This window comes from Cimex lectularius, unplaced genomic scaffold, assembly GCF_000648675.2.
Source record: "Cimex lectularius strain Harlan isolate CLEC.00 unplaced genomic scaffold, Clec_2.1 scaffold140, whole genome shotgun sequence".
NCBI lineage: Eukaryota > Metazoa > Arthropoda > Insecta > Hemiptera > Cimicidae > Cimex > Cimex lectularius.
Window position 1 is genome coordinate 1,268,042 of NW_019392728.1, and position 21,827 is coordinate 1,289,868.

The window sequence follows — 21,827 nt, forward strand, 5'->3', positions numbered from 1 at the left end:
AATAAATCATTAATCTTATAGATAATTTAGAAGATAATAAGCAGTTCCATCCAAGCAGAAAAATCCTACTGTAAATACATTTTTTCAGAAGTCAAATTCTGTCTCAAATATCATCTGTTCTTCGAAGGTTTTGTTTTTTATAAAAGTTATCAATAAGATTGTGATTAACACTTAAAAGTAGACAGCGACTGCTCACAACAACATTGTGAATATTGTAAATAATCGCAAATCATTGAAATAAAATCCATTTCTCTCTTATTCACACTCTCAGCGCCAACATTGAGCGCCATTAATTTATTTTCGTTTGTCAGACGTTATATCACCCTATTCTCGCCCCTAATTTCCTTTCATATTCATTCAACTTCCATGTTCATTCCGAGACTCAATTTCTGTTCGTACTGTTTAGTGTGAATAAAAATATCGATAATCGAATGTCACTCGAGCAAAGTTTAATTATAATAAACATCGATATTAAAATTTATGCGTTTCGGCTTTTCACTATCTTGAATAGATGGTTCAAATGATGTTTTGATAAATTATTGTTGGGTATTAAAACATTTGTCCGTATCTTAACCTCAGTTCAACCTAGTTCGCCTATTTCTCCTCAGTCTTAAACAAAACAAATCCATTACTTAAGTAAAATAAAATCTACTATACGTAGTAAAGAAATAATTTTTTGAAAAGCTTGATCACCTCCGATCGTCTGCCGACACTCTTCAGTTTTATTTATCATAGCATTATTCCGCTATCTGCCTTGATGGATTTAGTATGATTGATATTTTGAGTCGTATCCTAACGGTCAACAATATGAACTCGAATCGTGCATGAGAATGGACGTGGATCTTAGTGAAGTGCAATTTGCTGATATTTGTTGCAGCTTCATAGTCCTTGATCCTCCTTGTCGGGTTATTCTACCGGTTCTGTCTGTCAGACTCGTTTTTACATTTCGCTAACTTCATTGGTGAGTTTATATACTAATTTGGTGAAATGTAGTCATTTTATTTGCAATTTCATGTGATATTTCTGTAGTTTCATTGTTCTCTTGCTCGGTCTACTGTCATTGAGTTTATGTGACATGTCGGTGAAGTATTATTGGCTAATCTCATAGTTGCTGATTTAAATGATTTAATTGCCCATGATTGTAGTAGGTCATCCATGATGACTTGGATGAGTATTTAGGTCACACAATACTTGTGAAATTTCTCATACTTACAGTTCGTACGTAAGATAAGCATAATGTTTTTCATACTACTTAATTTCATTATCTCCATTTTTTCACATTAAACTGAACTGAATTACATGAAGCTTTATTATTGTACGTATAATAAACAATAATGAGGAATGATTTCGATCATTTCGGAGAAGATTACCTCAAAACATTAAATAAATAAAATATACAACGTTCCCGAATGTGTGAAATATCACAATAACGTATCTCAGACTTTGTCCTGCATAAAAAGTGAAGTTCACAAATTTTGTCATCTTTACTACAACCAGTACATTCGTTTCTTCATGCATATAAATGAGAAAATGTCCCCAAAAGACCGTGTCCTTTCTTCAAGGGGAGAATTTAGATCACATGAGGGCATCGTTCATTGATAAAATATTCAAATGGATAGGGGAGAAATACTACCCTAAGCAACGAGTTCAAGAAGAACGGTACACAGCCTCTAAAACCGAATTGGAAGCGGGATAAGTAATTCAATCGTGATACTACCGGTGTTCGGATGCGACAAGAATGTCCTGGAGCACTCTTCCTTAGTTAAATTCACCTTATGGATGTAAAATACAAGTGTACTCCGTAGAAAGGACTTAATATTAATATTTAACCGCACTAAAACACATGCTTCCGTATTTATTTACAGCAACGAGTTAAGTACAAGGGGAAGACGGGTCTATTAAAAATGTTTCCCAAAGTGCCGGGGCGCAGGTGTTCACGACCCCAGATTAAACCAAGGAGCTTTCAGGATAATTATTTCAATAGAGCCAGGGATGAAATTCTCCTCGAGGACTTCGAGAAGTCGCTGTCAATTGCAATTCCGCGGGAAAACGTCGTCTAATGTAATTGCACAAACGCTCGACTTCACCCCCGATAAAACAATTTTCTCCTTGTGAATGAAAATCCCCTAAGGTCCTTTTGAATTAAATTTCCGCCGACGATCCCACCGGGGTCTTTAAGAGGCTGTAAAAATTTAAGCACGAATACACTCCGGGGCCTTTCTGGACCGGACTTAATTAATCGCATATCTCGATCCGGAAAAATTAAACGATTCTTTATTGCCCGGTGGCGTCTCAATGGATATAAAGATTAATTTCACTTACCTTCATATAGTATGAAGAAACCGACGGTTCTTTGTTGCTCTCTTCCTCCATCGTTCTCATAACCGCATCACACGAATCTAAAACACAAACAACTCTTGTTAAATGTATCGTATGAGAGGTATACGACGAAGATACACTATAAAAAAGAATCTTTAAAAAGGGAATTTTTTCGCTTCGACCCCTTCAGAGGGCCCTTTCCTCAAATCACTCCGGTGAACCGAAAAACCCGATTCCATTCGGTCGATGGCGTCCTTCAGGGGGATAAAAATTAAATTGTGTACCGTCCGGCTCGAAGGGAATCCTCGGATCGGGTTTATTAGGTTTGAATCACAAGGAGGTTTTCAACTTCCAATATTCCAATTTTTTCTTTAATAGACACGATTGTTTTCTCTTTTGTTATTTAATTTAAAACCTCTTTCCATGTGGGGTAAAGAAACAATTTAACCACTGTTTTTAAAAATACAGTCCAAGGTAAATATGTTTGCATTTAATGAATTTACTCTTTTCCCCTGTATTAACAGTTGAAAGCATCTAACTACCATGGTGGGTGCGTACGGGCGAGTCTGTGTTTGTGGGTTAACACAAGAACATGAAGTAACTTCAATATAGAGTTATTTACATGCAGAAGAATAACTAAACAGATATAGAAAAAATATTTCAATGCAATTTTTTATATTAAAACTGGTTAATTCCACTCATTAGTGTCATAGTTTAGTAAACTGAGTTAACCTCGGAACTTTTCAAAGAACTAACTCAAACTGCTTCGTCCCCGTCTGTCTCTCTCTTTTCTGCTGCTCTCCTCGGTATTCGGGTTGCTTTGAAAGTACATAAAAGCAAATGTGATCTCTAGGTCGAGGTGAGGGATGATCATGATATGTCATTATTATTACTTTCCGGCACGATCCCAAAGTTGTATACCATAAATCCATATAGGTTTTAATATATGATTGTTAAAACATGATTGTCGGGAATTCCGTCCCAGCAACTAGTAAAGTTGCCAATATTTGAAGTCGAGTTCTTTCCATTTTTTATAGTTTTTCTTTTCAATAAATTTTTATCGAATGCCAAGCCTTAATATTTTCATCTTAGAGATGGCCAGCCATGGATGCTGTTGAGTGCCATTTTCAGTCGGTTGGAATATGTATAAATACATTTTCGACTGAGGGGAGATTGTTATCGCCAATACTACGATGGTTATGTTTTCCATGTAGGTCACTTGTATAAAGCAAGTACAGTACGGGGCTAAGGATATTACCTTGTAGTACGCCAGCCTTGATTTCGAGCAAATCTAAATACACGTCTTGTTTCCTAATTTGAAGCAATCTTTCCGAAAAGTAAGAGGTTCCAAATAGTGTTTGGTGAATATCTTTTGAAAGTGTTAAAGGCTTCCGATATGGCTAGGAATACAGCTGAATATATTGAAGTTAACAACATATTGAACGCGTCTCTTTAAATTCAAGCTGGTGGTCTTTTTCATGAAGAGTTTCCGTCTTTTAAAGACAGAAATGTTTTATTTAAAAAAAAATTAAAACGTCAAACTTCATAATTCCAACGTCATGGTTTCATTTATTTCACTTTAATAATGTTTCCAGTGTAGTTAAATTATATACTGAGTGGTCAGAGCGTTGGTAAACTTAGCCCAGGACGTTCACAAAATTGATTTTCTCGGGTCTGTCTATTCTCGCTGTTAATCTGGTGTAAGACGTATTTCCCTTTGGAATCCGTCAGCCGTGAACAAATTAAATAAAGCTTTTGTTACAATTTGAACATATTTTAGTCATGGTTTTGTGTGTTAACTACATTCAATGGCACTGTTTGTGTTGAATATATACTTTTAGGGCAGAAATTAATTTAATAATATTTTGTTTGTCAAATCATAATTATACGGTGTTATCATATAGAAGCTAGAACAAGACTTGAGAGCAAGCAAGCACGAGTTTTACATGATTTTTTTTTCATAAATCACACACTTTTCTAATGTATCAAATAATTAAACAAAACTCGCGCTCTTATATTAATGTGGAAACTTTAATTATCGTTCTTTTCCCGGTAAACTAAATCGGTTTGTCTTCAATGATCCGTAGTTAAAAATTGAAATCGGGTTCAACCTCAAGAAAACGTTTTACAAACAAAATTTTGATAGCCATCTAGGAAAAGCAAAAATATTATTATATGAAAGAAAATTATACAAATGGGAGAAGAAATAAGATAAAGACATGGAAATCAAATTTAAACTTTCTCAAGAAGCGACCTCTCATATTTACAAGTAATTAACACGATTAATGGTTTAAGCAATTGCTAATTGCCTTTTATTTGCTACATCAGTTGTCTCATCGCAGAAATAGAGGACATCTTTTTAGATGCGCCATCCAACACATAGTTGTAATTAACATGACCGCTGTAAAGAAAGTCTACAGAGAAGGGGTTGTCGATATATATGCAGAATCTTTGTTTTTTCTTATTGAAATTACTGAACTGAACAATTTGTTGTCCGCTTCCAACTCGAGGGTGAAGATATAAGTCAATCAAGCGCACCTCAATCCTTTTTGCTGTCTGGCAGACCAAATCAGCAAGCTTGGCGTACAATAATCAGTAATAATCAAATTACAAAAACATCTACGTTGAAAAACAACAAACCCAAAACACATCGACACTTGAAAATACACACAAAAGCATCTATATTGAAAAAAGCATCGAACAAAAACATATTTGTGAGATTTCATCTTGATGTCTGCAGGATAATGAACCCTTATTCTTGGTCTGCCTATTCTCGCTGTTTTTGTCCCTCTGACTAATATAATAGAAAATTATCAAACTACAAAAATATCCATGTTGTAGAAACGTGGACGTAAACATCGATATTAAAAAGCTAAATCTAAAAAGCTATAAATAAAATCATGTTTTGCTTCGAAGCATCAACATCGATGCAGCCAAACAAAAGTAACGCCCAGTTCAGAAATTACACGTCCTTTCTCGAATAATTAATCCATTTTACGTTATATATANCTTAAAATTATAAATCAATTTAAATATGCATGTATAATGCTGTTCTGGAAATATATCATTTCGCTCTGGAATATTTCATACATTAACGTGTTTTGGCGTGTGGTTTTGCGCATTTGTTATTAGGAGTTGAACTCTTACGATCATGTACATCACGACAAATATTCGTCTATTGGGCTATTTATGCATACAATATAAAGGATTATTTCTAATTTAAAAAATAAAAGTATACTTTTATACAAAGGCATTCTTTGGTCTTCGCAGATAGCCTAGCTTACCCTGCAACTCGACTACTATTTATAGTTCTCGATTAAATGATTACGAAGAACTATAAAAACGTAAGCTTCCTAAGTGACCCTAGCCTCGTACATATAAGGTACCCAGGGAGTAAACATTTACGTAAATTAATTTAGTACCGAACGAGCTGTCCCGTTTATACGACATTTTCGAGTGGGTATGGTAATAGGAAGCTTAGTCTTAGCATGAAAACTGTTCGATACGCTGAAGGTGATTTCGTCGGACAAATGGCATCGTTTAAAATAAGCGTACAACTCGCAGATATAGATCAGTTACATGTTTTCCGAAAATTCAATTCCGATATAAAAACAGGCTGGGGTGAACCGGGTGTATTTCCCAGAGGCGTTGCTCCACAAATGAGTGCATATTCACTTTGCGGCATTTCACCGAATTGCAAGCTCGGCACGCCCCGGTGAACATTCTTTATTCATGGCGCTATTCTCGAGTTGAGAGTCCTATAGAAATTTTATGATGACACGGGCAATTGAGCTTTCCCAAAGTAAAGAACGCGTAAAAGGTAAGGTAAAGAAGGGGCCAAGGTGTAATGTAGATGGTTTTCTTGACGTTTCGCTCATTTCATGCCTACTTGCAAAACGGCCTTACAGTCTCTGTCACCTTCTGATATCATTCATTGAACAAAATTATATAAAAACATCTACACTACATTTTGATGGCGATAAAGAACCAAGATGCTAACTAGTAAGTTTTTGTGATTATTGTAGTGATTTACAACTACATCTTTCGTTACATGTATAATTTACATTTGATAATTTATAGACTAACATAATAACTAAACATGATGAGAGGAACCACCCACGGGTGATACACCCTCACACTGCACACATATACACATCAGTGAAGCAATCTTTAAGTCATTGCCTCTTCAGCCGACGTGGATGATTTCCAGGTAGGGTTGGTGTGGAAAGTTGTTAAACGAGAGTTTTGGGTATAGAAAGGTTATTGTGGAATTTCCGATAACGGTTTTTATAAGGTCGTGAACGAATGGAATATGGAGGGCAGTGTGAATGGTTTTATTGGGGACGTAGAAGGGAGCACTAAAAATTTTTCTTAGGATTTTGGATTGGGAGACTGGATACGGGGTTAATTGGAATGTTTGGGTGAGCCCCCGTCTCCATTCCGAGGTCCATATCGGATGAATGAGTTCTGTAAATGGTCAGTTTGTTGTTAGGGTTTAGGTGAGATCGTTGGTCGAAAAGACTCATTACAAGTTTGTAACGGCGGTTCATATCTCTTGTCATTTCAGGCGAGTGTGTGGGTTCCACGTCAGTCTTTTATCAATGTAGAGTTTCAGGTATCTACTATGGCTGCAAGCGGTATCTAGTATGTCACTCAGTCGTTATGAAGGACGAAGTGACTTTTTTTACTGCGAACGAGACTTGCGCACTTTTGCTTTCATTCCATTTGCAGTACCAGTGATATAATAGGGTGAAATGATTTGCGGATAGGAGCTTACGACGGATGGGTTGGAGTGACAAGGGATAGCCGTGTCGTCGGCAAATAAGAAGAAGAGTGTGTGGGCAAATAGGAACGTCAGCAGAGTATATTGTAAAGAGATTCGGGCCAAGAATACTTACAACCTTAGGGGAATCCAAATTTAATATAAGAGGAAGTTCCCTGACAGATACGACAATATCGGTCAGTCCGTTAGGATGGGAGGATAAGATAAAAGGTACTGGGAAGAATCTTCTTGAGTTTCCACAGTAAACCTGGTGGCTAGGAAGACACCCGAGCAATACTGTTTTCGGTCAAGAGAAACGGCAATAGAAACGGCTGTTGCACAGTGCAGTCAAGTGAGTGGAACCCCAAATCCTATTATTTACAAACGATATTTACAAGGTGTGTACGCAGTATAAACAGTACACTGTCAGAAAAGGGATTTTGCTATCAACGCTTGTTGACAGCCGCCGGTTTACAATTTACAACTATAGACAAGTGAATTTGACCTTTGGTCAGAAAAAGATTTGTACTCACTAATACCCGATGCAGTTTGTGCCTAATTACGGGCTTTCAGCACTAAAATTAAGACCCAACACTATCTCTATTTCGTAAGGCACAAAAGTACATTAAGAATGAGATAAATTTTTAGAACAGATTACACGTTTTACCACTGATGATTCTCACTTGGAAAATAACAGAATGCAGAACAATATGAACTGGATGGCTGTCAACATGGGACTCTTGTTAAACGTTAAATAAATTAAAATCCTTGTTAAGTCCAGATAAAGTCAAACAAGATAGGTTATAAGTTGGGGTTCCGAAAAAGAAGGAAATGAAGTTTTCAGAAATATACGGTATAAAAAATAACATCGAACAAAAAAATCGATGTTGAAAAACAATAAAAAACAACCTGAATTTGAAAAACATCTATGTTGAAAACTCTAGAACAAAAACGTCTATGGTAAACACACTGTAGATCTGTTATTATTTTATCATAACTTACTTATTATTTTTGCTAATGTGACTCCCTTCCTTCGAATTCTTCTAATAATAGTTTCAAAACGTTTTTTTTTTAATTATCAAACCCTACATTGAAGATGGCGAAATGCCGAAACCATTCTGATAGACATGATCGGCGAGGGTAGGCAGACCAACAATTATCAGTAACAACCACATCTACGTTAAAAAATCGATATTCACAAAATATCGAATAAACACATCTATGCTAAACATTGATATTTATTCTTCAAAAAACCTCTGTGAGATTTCCCTTGAGGTATGCAGGGAGATGAATTTTGGTCTCTCTATCCTTGCTGTTTTCGTCTATCAGCCAAAAATAATAAAAATCGACCAAGCTACAAAAATATCGATGTTGAAAAACGAAATCCATGCTAAAAATATAAATATTCACATTTTGTTATAATATCTTGATGTTTCAAAATATCGATATCGGCCAAACGAAATTAACGTCCAGTCCGGAAGCTGCCCCTTCTCGAGTAATTAATCAATGAATTGCCTGTGGTCACCGCGGTATTCTGTAATATATACTAGGTGATTTCGACCTAATTTTTCCGTATTACATTCCAGTGTAATTACGATAATTTTGCATTATGCTATGTTGGTTTGGTCATATGTCCTTTCATTCTTGAACATTTCGTACATGAAAACGAACTTAGGCTTTAAAATGGACCATCATTTCGTCCACTTGTTTTGGCTTCCCTATGGAAAATGGTACATATTTTTTGCGCAAACTTTTTATCTACATACATTGTTTGTCACCTATGTGTTTTCCATTTTCTAGCAGGAGTGAAAGTTATAAACGTCATAAGAGCTGCATGGTAAAAAATTTTATGTATGATTTTTTGCTGGCATAACGATTTTTCATTGGATTTTCCAATGATTGAATAATCCAAACATTTTTTAAATCTGTTATACCAGTTTTATTCCTTTTTCGCACTAAATCTATACAAAGCGCGTTGGTCATCGTCCACGTAACAGACGTGACATAATAAAATATATATTTTCACATGGGTTACAAAGTTAGTTATAAACTGGCTGAAATCAACACCTTTCTCTCTAGCCAATTTGTAGAAAATTAGTATACATATGTATATTAATATGTAACGGTGTTCAGAAGAGAAACGGAGCTAGAGAATATGCCATAAACCTTGGTTGGGTTTATGTTTGTCTCTTATGAATATTATTCATACGGGAGATTGACAGTTAAGCGGTGATAACCTAAACTGCTGAATAGCCCTTCTTACTATTTGCTTTGTGCTCAATATCACTGCAAACTTCGTACCAGACCGATCTTCCTCGAATGTCAACAGCCGAGAGAAGGTGGGTCTTATGGCGGGACCATTAACATTTCCATCTCCACTCCCCCTCTGGTTAAACGGTAAAATGCCCTCTTTCCAAGAATTTGCTCTTGAGGAAGGAAACAATTTCGTCAGGTCCCAAGAGGGAGAGGACAATGACTGAGTGAGTTGTCGCTCATGCGGAAAATATGAAATCACTCTCCCTTCTTGATATTCGGGTGAATCCCGACTCGGGTTAACTACAAGTTAACAAATTGACTTTGGGTCTTTCTTTCTCCTTAGCCTATTCTGCAGGGGCTATTAGACGATCAAAGCAATCAGAGCGAATCTGAATATGCCCGACTTCACCGTGAACACAAGCCGTCGACGATTTGCCTATTCGACGCTGCCCTTATAAAGCCCCGACTTGACGTGACTACGATCTGAACCGACCCTGAAGTGTTCATCAAATCGTGAAGGAAAATGATAGAAATCACAATTATTATCCAGCATATCATCCACGGTCTGTTTCTTTGTTTGACTCGCCTACCGCGATTCGTGCGACTGCCAGATTTTTCGAGTGCCCCGAGGTTAGAACAACTATGAAACTATCATCAATGTCATCACACCTTGTAATTTTCAATCCTTACATGGTGTAAACAACGAAATAACAAAGCTCGCAAACTTCAAAATAGGCGAGAAAAAATACTAAAAAAATCCAATTTATGTTTTTATACCTTTTGCTCCGACAGATTCGACCCTTTTGAGTCAAATGGTGCTAAACCGAGTAAACTTCAAAATAACTAAGAACAAGAAAAAATATTCTTTCTACGTTGTAAACTACTACATTTTACATAGTACTTATTCATACTTTTATTTTACGTTTTTTATTTACTGAAAAGATCCGCTAGAACTATATAGTTTATAGAGAATTTCTATCACTACAAGTGCCTCTTAACATTTATAATGTTAACGAGCATAATTAAAGAGAAATATTCTTAAGTCAAAAGTTTAAAATGTTTCTGCTCGAATATAATGTTTTATGCTCATACACATATGTAATTTTTTTGTGAGAGAGGAGAGAAAGGAGAGGGAGAGAGAGAGAGAGAGAGAGAGAGAGAGAGAGAGAGAGAGAGAGAGAGAGAGTTTTTATTTTCCTACTAACCCAATCTTTTAATAAATACCTCAATTTCAAAAAATATAGGCACCAATATTACTGAAATGAAACTAAAAAACTATCAAAATTTCAAAGAGCGCCACTTTTTTTTGTGGAGCATTGTATTTCAAATGGTAAAATACTTAACTATGTATATTTTTAAAGGAGGTTTTTCAACACAGAATTCAACGGCGTATACGGTTTTTAATTTTGAGCAGCCATTCTCAAGCGAATCTAACAAAGCAAAATCTTACAAAGTTTTAAATCACGGTCATCCTCAAAAAAATTAGGATTTAAACTGTTTTAGAATTAAATTTGTTTATATATTTAAAATAAAGGTGGGTAGTAAAATACAATTTGTATTTTACAAAAGGGAATCAAACAAATTCTTTTATCCCTTCAAGGCTAAAATTCGAAATATTTGCCTGTTGTGTTTATGAATATTGAATATAATTTAAGAAACATATACTAAGCAAATGATAAATATTGCACAATAATTTAAATAAAATTATTTTGATGAAAGTGGAAAAACAAAATATAACAAGCAGTTCGTGAAAATCAAGTAGATAGCGGCAGCCCGCACTGAAAGCATTGTTAATACCCATTCCGCTAGATAGCGAATTAACCCGCTAGTTGTGTTAATACTCACTATAAAATGGTGTTATTTATGTCGTTTTAAATTGTTTTAAACGTCAATATACTGACGCTCGGCAGAAGTAGAGAAAATTATAGAGCAAATAAATGGGAACAACAGGTTTTATTATAGTTTCAGATCTAAATATAACGGATGACCCACCTCCAGTTTTATTTTCGTATACGTTAATGTTGTTCTTCACCATGAACTACGCGGGTCCTATTTGGGTCAAGACCAAGTTTTTTATATTGTGTAGTAAGCGATGTCCAATTCAAACCGACAGTGGAAACGTTCTTTCGAACAAGTTTGCCACGCGAACTTCAAAAAGCTCGCTGAAGTATTGGGCATACTTGGGGTTAGGGCAAGTCACGGGAGTCTACTGTTTATTAATACGAGAGAACAACTTTCAGAGGAAATCCATAATGCAGAAAAATAGAGGGAACGAAGGCGATTCTGGTCCCACCGGTCAACTTCACCCATATGATCAAATGAGATAAACTTAAGAATGGCGGTTACCAACAGAACCGTAACAATTATATCAGCGGTAAAACCGATAATTGTCTTATGTTGCATATGGTTTAATTTATTGATTTCTGAACATAACTAAACAATCTTAAGAAAGATAATAATAATAATAATTACCATTCATTGGAATTTATAATGAGATTTAGGCCTTTTCCCAAATTGTTATACCACTGAATGTTTGCCTGCTAATGTTTGAATGAAAGTTGTGCGTGCAAGATTTCTTTCTTTTTTCAGGAATTTTTGAGGCTGCCGGAGCGGAAAAATGAAATGGAAGAAAATACAAATTGCGGGGAAATAAACTGCAATGCCCAAAATCGCAATTTAAACAAGAAAGATAGCTCCGTCGAAAAAAAGGATAAAGAAAAAGAATGTTATTGTGTTTTGTTTCTTATTATTGTTATGTAGTATTGCTTTATTTATCATATTTGAATGGAAGAATAAAAGGAAAAGGACGAGCCTATACTCATGCTGAGACTGTTGCTAGTCTGACTCCATTATATTATTATTATTATTATTATTATTATTAATTTTTAAGGGCGTTTTAACGGCTAAGGTCATTTCACGCCCTAACATCCAAACCTTCTATCTTAGGTTAGCTATATCTCTTCTGAGTGCTTATTTATTATTATTATTATTAGCCATACAAGCCTATCGGAAATGTTTAAATTATGGAACAAAAATTCAAAATTCTAATTTAAAATAAATAAATAAATAAATTTTATACGTAATTTAAGATGGGATTTTAAGGGGGATTTTAATTAAGAATTTTAAAAGGATAAATTAAAGCTTTGGATGGCAATAGGATAAATTAGTTTACGAGTGAATGTTTGGAGTCGGAACTTTATAGCACTCAGAAGGTATATAGCTAAACTAAGATAGAAGGTTTGGGATGTTAGGGCGTGAAATGACCTTAGCCGTTAAAACTCCCTTAAAAATTAATAATAATAATTACCATTATTATTAATGGTAATAATTATTCTACCATTATTATTATTAAGTATGCCATGTCATTTATTAACATGTCTGATTTAGTAACACATTATTGTTTCTGGTGTTTTAGAAGCCCTTAAAGGAAACAAAGCTTCTGAAGATTTGATCATTCACTCTCAACACACGCTCAGTCGCTCTATACATTATTTCCTTTTTGCATCCTATTCCCTCAGCCTAGGGTCGTACTCGATATTACCCCCATCCCCCTTTGCACCTATCATTAACTAACCTAATTGAGTCTATATTCCGGCATTGACCCTTTCTCACTACACTTTCACGCAAATAAATACATATACTCTCAACACACACTGGGGGAGCACAAAATATCAGAACAAGAAACTGCATACTCTGCCATTCTCAAGTACAATTCTCATGTCGGGTGGCATTCCTACACGCTCTCTATATAGATTCAGAGAGTGGCATCGTTCAATTAAGTAGGACACAAACTTTCTCTTCATGCTGGGTACATGTACGAGGGCTTTGGCACAAAAGTAAGTGTCCCGGGTGTCAACCTCGCATTACTTATTCTTAATCGAAATAATCAAAATAATAGTTATAAATATTGCTGATGTTGCTGTAAGTTATTCAGTCCAGACTTGTACTAAACTAAAAGGAAACAGTACAAGTTCGGGGCAATAACTTGAAAATTAATAATCATAATTATTCATTTGACGTCAACCCAGCGAGAAATTTTAAATTTAATAACTTACTGTAAGAATTTCAACACGGCTATCATATTCTTTCGGTGTTACAAACAAAAATTGAGGCAATTGGAAGGTAAACAACGTAAAAATAAACAAAAATTACATAAAAAGTAATCTGATAAGATAAAGCGGATTTCTCAATCAAAACAAGCGTCACTTCATATCGTGAATTTTGCTATTTTTAAAAAGTGAAAAAGGTCGTGAAAAATAGAATTAAAAATAGTACTAGAATCTTGCCAGGGTTTCACAGCTTTCGTTCTCCATGGTGGCACGAGGCCTTTACGACTTTTCAACCTTGGTCTGAATATTCTAAGATCCGTGGTGTGACTACAATAGCCAACATTGATGAACACGTTATTTGACGATTCGAGACAGCGTTTTATAACTGCTGGACATAAATGGAGCGACGAAAATGGATTGTTAACACTTAACGGTTCAAATTGATTAATGGCACGCCCTGTTATAACATAATAACTCTCTTCTTTTAGAATCCGCCGAACCAACGTCAGATTATGGAATAACCAGAAATGCATTCAAATTATTTAAAAAAAAACTAAATTGAAAAAAAAAACAAGTACTGTAGTAACTTCATCAAACCACTGTCTCTCGACGAAATCATTTATTCTAAAACCCCTATCTATTTTATTTTATTTTTATTAAATTAAAGTTTTCCAATTTTAAGCGCTCTTTTTATATAAAAACAGACATAAGAAAAAATTTAGCCCATCAATTTAAATATGTTGATATTGATAATTTTTTTATCATAAATGGATAAAACCTTGGCAAGTAAATGCCAAATGAATGTACTGTGACACTTTATGTGCCAGGGCAATTATTCCACGAAATAGAAGTAATTAACAAAAAAAATAGGAAAAGTGGAAAATGAAGAACATAAGAAATGCCAAATTCCGCAGACCAACGTTAAATTCTTCCTTGATTCAAACAACCACTAGAAAGTTACATTGTATTAACCCATTTATGTTTTAGTGGTCACCTGACCAAGCTACTTCTTTCAATTAATTATTCTTTTTATCTAAGGTTTTGGTTGAGGTAAAAAAGTCGGTCTCAGGAGCGGGATTCGAACCCACGACCTTCGGCCAAATACGCCACTGCTCTACCACTTGAGCTATCGTGACTTCGATCCTCTCGGACACCAACTCTCCTTCCCGACTTACAACCGTTCGAATTTTCCCTCTTGTTGCCATTTTCGTTATATTATATATTTAAAACAATTTTTGGACATTAAAAATAAACCATTCCTGCATGTAGAAGTAATACTAAGGATCTATTAACTTCGGCAAAATTAGATGAACAGAGCAGAAAGAGAAACAAAACAGAATGAGTACAATCAGAAACATGGAAATGCCAAATTCGACATGGTCAATGTTAAATTACTCATGAATTAATCAATGAAACCTTTTAAAATAGAAAATTATGAAAAACAAAATGTTTCTATGACACTAAAATCAAAATAATCGACTTACAAAAGTAAGGTTGAAGATTTAATCGCAGATTGCTCAATTATAATGTAATAAATACGATATCACAGCAGAAGAAAAATGTTAACACAAAAAGAACATGAAAATTTTATATGCGATATAATAAAATAAACCAATATAAAAGTTAATAAAGTAAACAGAATATACCAAATTCCACAAGATTTATGATCCTTATCATCAATTATTCTTAAGTTAATTAAAAAAGGAAAGTTTTTTTTATAGAAAGGTATTTTTGTCAATTTAATAAGAATTAAAAAAACAAATTTAAAAAAATTCATTATTATAAATAAAAGTAACATTAACTTCTACTACAACTTGCACAATAAAATTCCATGTAACAAATACGGTTAAAACAAATACCTAACAAGAAAAAAAAGAACACTAGATTTTTATCTAGCGACAATGTAATGAATAAAATTAGTTCGTAAGAACGAAGAAGTAATTAATGGCAATAAACTGTTACAAGTCGTGTCTACACAGCGGAACAGGAGGGACATAGGAAATGCAAAATTCCGCATCGCTACCAAGCTATTCAAGAATTAATTAATAAAGGAAACTTGTATAAAAGAAAGTTTCGTATATAAATGCCAGAAGACTCTAATCATAATCCTAATGTAATTATAATTATAATGTGTGGTGATTAGTGACCGTTAATCGATATTTATTTAGAAATCGTCTGGTGTGATGTAGGTTTCAGAAAAACATTTTCTTTATCGTGCCAACGTTTCGATCTTTATTGAGATCATCTTCAGGGCTCAATAAAGATCGACACGTTGGCACGATAAAGAAAATGTTTTTCTTAAACCTACATCACACTAGACAGCATCTCACGATTTCTAAATAAATATAATTATAATCATTACAAATAGTTTCAAAGTCCTGATAAAGGGGATATATTCCTCGCGAAACGCGAAAAGCGTCAAGAGTAATTCACACGTACTTTTGTTTCATAACCGTGGCTTTTGAGTTTAATTTTATGATCATGATAATGTTTTTAGTAAATATTTAGGAATTCATGCTGAACTTAATGTGATAATAATAACTTATTGTGAACTTCTTCACTCGCGGGTTTGTTGAAGTACTCAAACGCGTTTCGGCATTGCGCCATCTTCAGTGAGGAAATGCCACCAAAACCGAAGATGGCACAAACAGCCATTCAACGAAACAAAAAAGATATTTAATACATCAGTCGATATGTACATGAGTTCAATAAATACATAAAACAATAAAAATTAAAAAGCATGTTATTACAAATTACACAGCAAATCAACTAACATACAAGGATTTAACCTCTACACATTATTTATCACAGCGATTGGTTAAACCACGTACATTAACACTTTTAATTCGTAATTACCCCAAACGAAAAGGAAATTCTTTGTACAGATTGATGGCATATGGTCACCTTTACGAAGCGTCCTTGGCGTTCTCCAAGGGTCTGTTCCCTGACCATCCCCCTTATAAAGGACTTTGCAAGCTAAAATATACAGCTGAACTTCTCTCTTTTCTGATGTTAAGCCTTTACAAGAGCCTCTTACAGGGTGAAGTCTAATTGCAGAGAATTACCAGTAACAGTATATAGATATAAATGTTTTGAAAAACGGAAAAACTGAGGCAGTACCGATGATTATTTAGAGATCGTGAGATGCTGGCTAGTGTGACGTAGGTTTAACAAATATTTTCGTTCCAACGTTTCGATCTTTATTGAGATCATCTTCAGGGCCTGGGATTTATAAACAGTGTTTAAATTATACAAATACATGTAGGATGTTAAAAATTAATTTATACAATGGTATTTTTAGCATAATTCGTTTTTTTTTTTCATATACTACATGTATTTGTATAATTTAAACAATGTTTATAAATCCCAGGTCCTGAAGGTGAACTCAATAAAAATCGAAACGTTGGCACGTTAAAGAAATTTTTTTCTAAAACCTACGTCACACCAGACCGCATCTCACAATCTCCAAATAATCATCAACTAACGGTCACTAAACACCACAAAATGAGGCAGTTCTGTTTACTTGACGCCGATCACACATGTCCATCATGTCCCTTGGAATGTATTTGGATTAAAGAATTAATTTAAGGTACCACATGGAAAAAAATGCTTAAAAGCCTGGATCATCTATAACGAACTGTAACTCAATCAACTATAACGAATATGTCCTCCAATAACCTACGGTGCTCCCATTTGGTGAAAGATGTCTACATCCAAGTTTGCTAAGTTCCAGGTAATCCACCAATTATTGTAAAGTTTCCTAGTTCGACTCCAGTAGACTACATGCATGTGACCCTACACTTACCTAGCTTAACAACCCACATCTACAGCAATTGTAAATGATTACAATTCATACATAACTAGCTCATTTTTACATATAACAAATCGAGTTATTTATAATAGGAAAACTTAACCTACCGTAAATACAAGCATAAAAGACTAAGCGTTACATCAAGAACATAGAAAATGCAAAAACATTCGACACTGAATTATTGTTTAATTAATTACTGCAATCTCTGCAACGCATTAATTTCTCGCTGATTTTACCTCGGTTAAGTCGGGCAAATCGTTTTCCGGCGAGCTCGTTAATTCAGTTTGGGACTTCATCCCAATCAGGACAATCAGAAGACCTCTGCCGTGTTTTCCTCATCTCCCCCATTTACATTCTGAGAATTTAAAAAGCTATAATTCAATTAGGCCGAAGATGAGCTGGGGTGTCTCACTTAATATTAATGAATCTTTTTAATTAAGGCTCACGTTCATGGTAAGAAGCACTCCAACGCCGAGAAAACTGTGCACATTTTTTAATACTTTGGACTATTTAACGCTGGATGTTCTCGGAATGTGTTAGGCTAAATGAAATCCTTGATTAAATTAATTTGAATAAACATAATCAAAAATGGCTTAAGTACCAAGATTCCAAACTTCATACCCCTTACCAACTACTTTGAAACTATTTTGTATTATTACTGTTTTCCATTTAAACATTCTAAAAAGGGACCTTTTAATATTTGCACTAAACTGTAATGATAAATACGTCCCAGTGAAATCTTTGTTCACCCTCATATTTCTTATAACCGAAAGAGGTTGTATAAAATGTTGAGGAAGGGCATAACTCATTGTTATGACTCAGACGAGTAAGAAAGGAAGTTAAACCTAATACAAATCGAGGCTTTGAGGAAAACGTTCCTATAAATCATGTCTACTGATTTAAGACTCCGCCAAGGGTGTACCGTTGTACAAACCAATCGTTTTAATTATTTCTACCCTAAGGTTGTGCCGTGAATTTAACGACTAAATAGGTCATAATATATAACAATAAGTCTTTGACATAAGATTAATTGAGTATAACTCCACAGCAATTTTTCTGGAATAAAACTTTATTTTCGCTTACTATCAAGAATCAAGCAGCTAACTAGCAAAAGTGCTTATTTTACTGGTTAGTTTTAATACGTACATAAAACTATCATTACTACATACAATAAAGCAAACCTGTTTTCTCCAATAATCGGAACAAGGGACTTAAATGCGCACTCAAGCACAATTTGCATATCGCGTGGCATTCCTACGCGCTCCCTATACGGAGCGAAGAAATTGCACCCTTCAATTAGTTGGAAGATACCACGCAACCTTTCTCTGCATGCCCCCAAATGTAAGTGTCGGTGTTTCAACGTCACATGGCCTATCTTTGACGTGGCCTTTCCATGACAATTCCTCAGACATTGCTCTGATATGAACAAATGATATAATGATATAATTTTTGAATTATTAAATTAATCCATATATGTTTCGCGGTCATAACTAACCATATTAATTATTTCAATTAATTATTATTTTTATCTAAGGCCATGGTTGAGTTGAAATTAGCAAAAGAGGGAAAATTCGAAACGTTTGAATTATTGCTTAATCTTAATGTTCGCCGATGATCCCAAAATATATAAGGCTGAATAAGTTAGATGACTGATAAGATTCATCAGGATTTACGTAAGATATATAGATGGTGTCAAAACAATAAAGTAGAATTAAATGTAAATAACGTTATGTAATATATTTTCACCGTTTTAAAGGTCCTACATAATTCGAATACAAAATATATTTAAATACACCGAAGCAAGTCCTAGCAAGTTGTTAAAGTCCTCAAGATTGTAGAATTCAATATTACTTTCGTATAACATAATGATAATTTAATTAAATAAATATAGCTACTAGGCTTTCTAAACGTAATAAGCCTGATCTGAGGAATAAAACTGCGTTAAAATATTACCTATGTATTATGGTCAACTATCTATGAGGTACATGTGGACCGCATTGAAAATATCCACAATGTAAAAATTGAACTGTATAATATTATATAACATATTACATTTAAAACCCCAAGAAGATAGCAGAAAAATACGGGATACAAAGCTGGTGTGCAAATCAGTAGTAATTTAATCATTTGTATTTTTTCATACTTTTTAGCCACTGTTTATTTAGGCTAATTTATTGATTTTTGTATCTTTACAATCATCTGCCACTAGCAAATATGATAGCCCTAGCCATTTTCCCTTATGCACCTTTTTTTACACATATATTTATAATATTATGTATTAAATAAATTCTACATTGATTAAATAACTCAAACTCAACAAATTTTCCTACTCTATTAGAGGATATAAATGTTCATGTACCATCAAACAATACTAGTTGAAGTTAATAATTGATACCGACATCTTTAATAAGACACTTCCCGGTCATCCAAAAAAGCACATATATCATTTTTCTTGTTAATGGTTTTTTAACAAAACTGCTCTTATTTAATAATAACCTAACACATCCGCACAAGCAGAAATTAATATATCCAAATAATTCTAGAAACAAAATTACGAAATAATTAATTATGCGCTTTATTTATTTTATTTTTATTGTATTTCTTTTTATTTTTTTGTCTGAAGCTTTGTGTGGTGTATGTTTTGTTTCTTTGTTCACATTAGGTTCTATGCGCATGTATAGTATACAGTACTCATTTCCAATAATTTGATTTTGAAAATTTTGCAGAAATGGCACCATCGGTAAATTTCATAAGCTATTATTAAACGATTTTAATCTCAATGTTGATAACATTAAAAAAAGATACAAATTATTCGGAGATCCTGAAATGCGGTCTGGTGTGACGTAGACCGTATAAATCGTATAAATTAGTATAAAACATTCCTAAACAGAAATGTTGGGCACTGCTCACGAATTGCACAATGCAATTCGGGATAATTGGTTTATATAAGTACAGTGGGTTGGAATGCTCTTCGGTGTTGATTGAGGATGGCACACCGCCCTTCCGTTTTCCAATTTTTTTAACCCTTTTTGGGAAAACCATCACAGCAGTTAATCAGAGTTAGCGATCTGTGGTGACGTGTTAGGATTTATTGCGAAATCCACTTCGCGGAATTTCTATAAACGGGTCGGATTCTGATTTACTTCATGGACCACTAGCTTCGTAATTTCCAAAAATGACACATCAGAGCGATATAAAATTAAGCAATGCTTAAAATAGACTTCTCTTCTGAGCAAAAATGAGTTAACCGTAATCAATTATTTAAAAAAGTAAAAAGCTAAGTAACATATTAAATTAAGATTGATAAATTCTGAACAAATATTTTTCACCTTCTTCACCTTGTCAACCTCTGTATATTCATATTTGTTTGACGTTTTATCAAACTACGTATTTATCCGTCGATTATGTACGTAACTAGTTCTCTATATTATTATTATTACGAGTATTATTATTATAATTATATATTTTGCTGCATACACTACGATAAAAGAAAGAGAAAACCAATAAACTAAATATTAACCATTTGTATTGCTAAAACAGAAAAATGCTTAAATATAAGGAAACGTATTTAATTAACACATACGTAATGTCAAAAAACCTAAAGCATTCAATGACTCCATAAATTTCGATATAGAACAGGGTTAAACATTTTTATTCAAATATCAAATTTTTTATTACACTTTGAAAAACTTTAATCAAATATATTTTAAATAGAGACAGAAAGGAGAGAGAGAGAGAGAGAGAGAGAGAGAGAGAGAGAGAGAGAGAGAGAATGAGAGAAAGGCAATGTTCCTCCTTGCAAGTCCTCTTTCTCTTTATGAGTTCTATGAAGTGCCATATTTTATAATACCATCTACTATTTTACCATTGTACGACACAGTTTTACTAGGTTTGAAAAGGAAGCTATTGTCATAAATCGTACCTCTATTGTTTTATCGGCTGGAGGCTTTGCGTATTCTATTGTCCCATCGCGCCAGGCTTATAATAATATTATTATTACTGTCCCACAGCACCCGTAAATTATCGATAACTTTTCCCATCTCTATTTTCCACCCTCTCTCGCTCTTCCTTCCACGCAGCCACTAACTCACTCCAATTTACGACCTAGCCGAAATTAAAGGCCCGCAAGGGGTGAGTAGTGCGGGAAATTTTGCGGCCGTTGAGACTACCGTATTTATGACGGGTAAAGAATTATAGGCGCCTATAGGAATTTTTCTAATATTTGAAACACAAAAACGCGGAAAAATCAAACACTAACTAAATCAAAAACAGAAAATCTTTTACAAATTCTACTACAATTATTTGTCATATCAACAAGTAGAGTTGATAGTCAACAAAATGAACTAAGACCGCGGTGGTCGAGTGGTTAGGACGTTCGACACGAATTTGCTACGGTACCGTTCTGGGTTCGAATCCCGGCATAGACCCCAAGTATAATTGGGAATAACATGAAAAAAGTGTGCTAATGTGAAATGGTGTGAGGTGGTTGATCCTGTATAACAGGAATTATTTTACTTCATTTAAACAAAACTTAACGAACTTAATGCTTAAGGGATAACAGAAATGTATTAGCAAATTAATTTATTTTTGTATAAAACTCAATTTTAAATGAGGAGTATGGCAAAAAAAG

At 34.2% G+C, this 21,827-nt stretch overlaps 1 protein-coding gene across 1 annotated transcript in view; it reads right to left on the minus strand.

The window, feature by feature from the left end:
* LOC106665170 (protein sprint) overlaps positions 1–21,827 on the minus strand; it is a 450,469-nt gene that overhangs the window by 419,927 nt on the left and 8,715 nt on the right. The window contains exon 2 of the mRNA XM_014391409.2: positions 2,323–2,399. Within this exon, the coding sequence (XP_014246895.1) occupies positions 2,323–2,399 (77 nt within the window). The remainder of the gene's footprint in view (positions 1–2,322; positions 2,400–21,827) is intronic.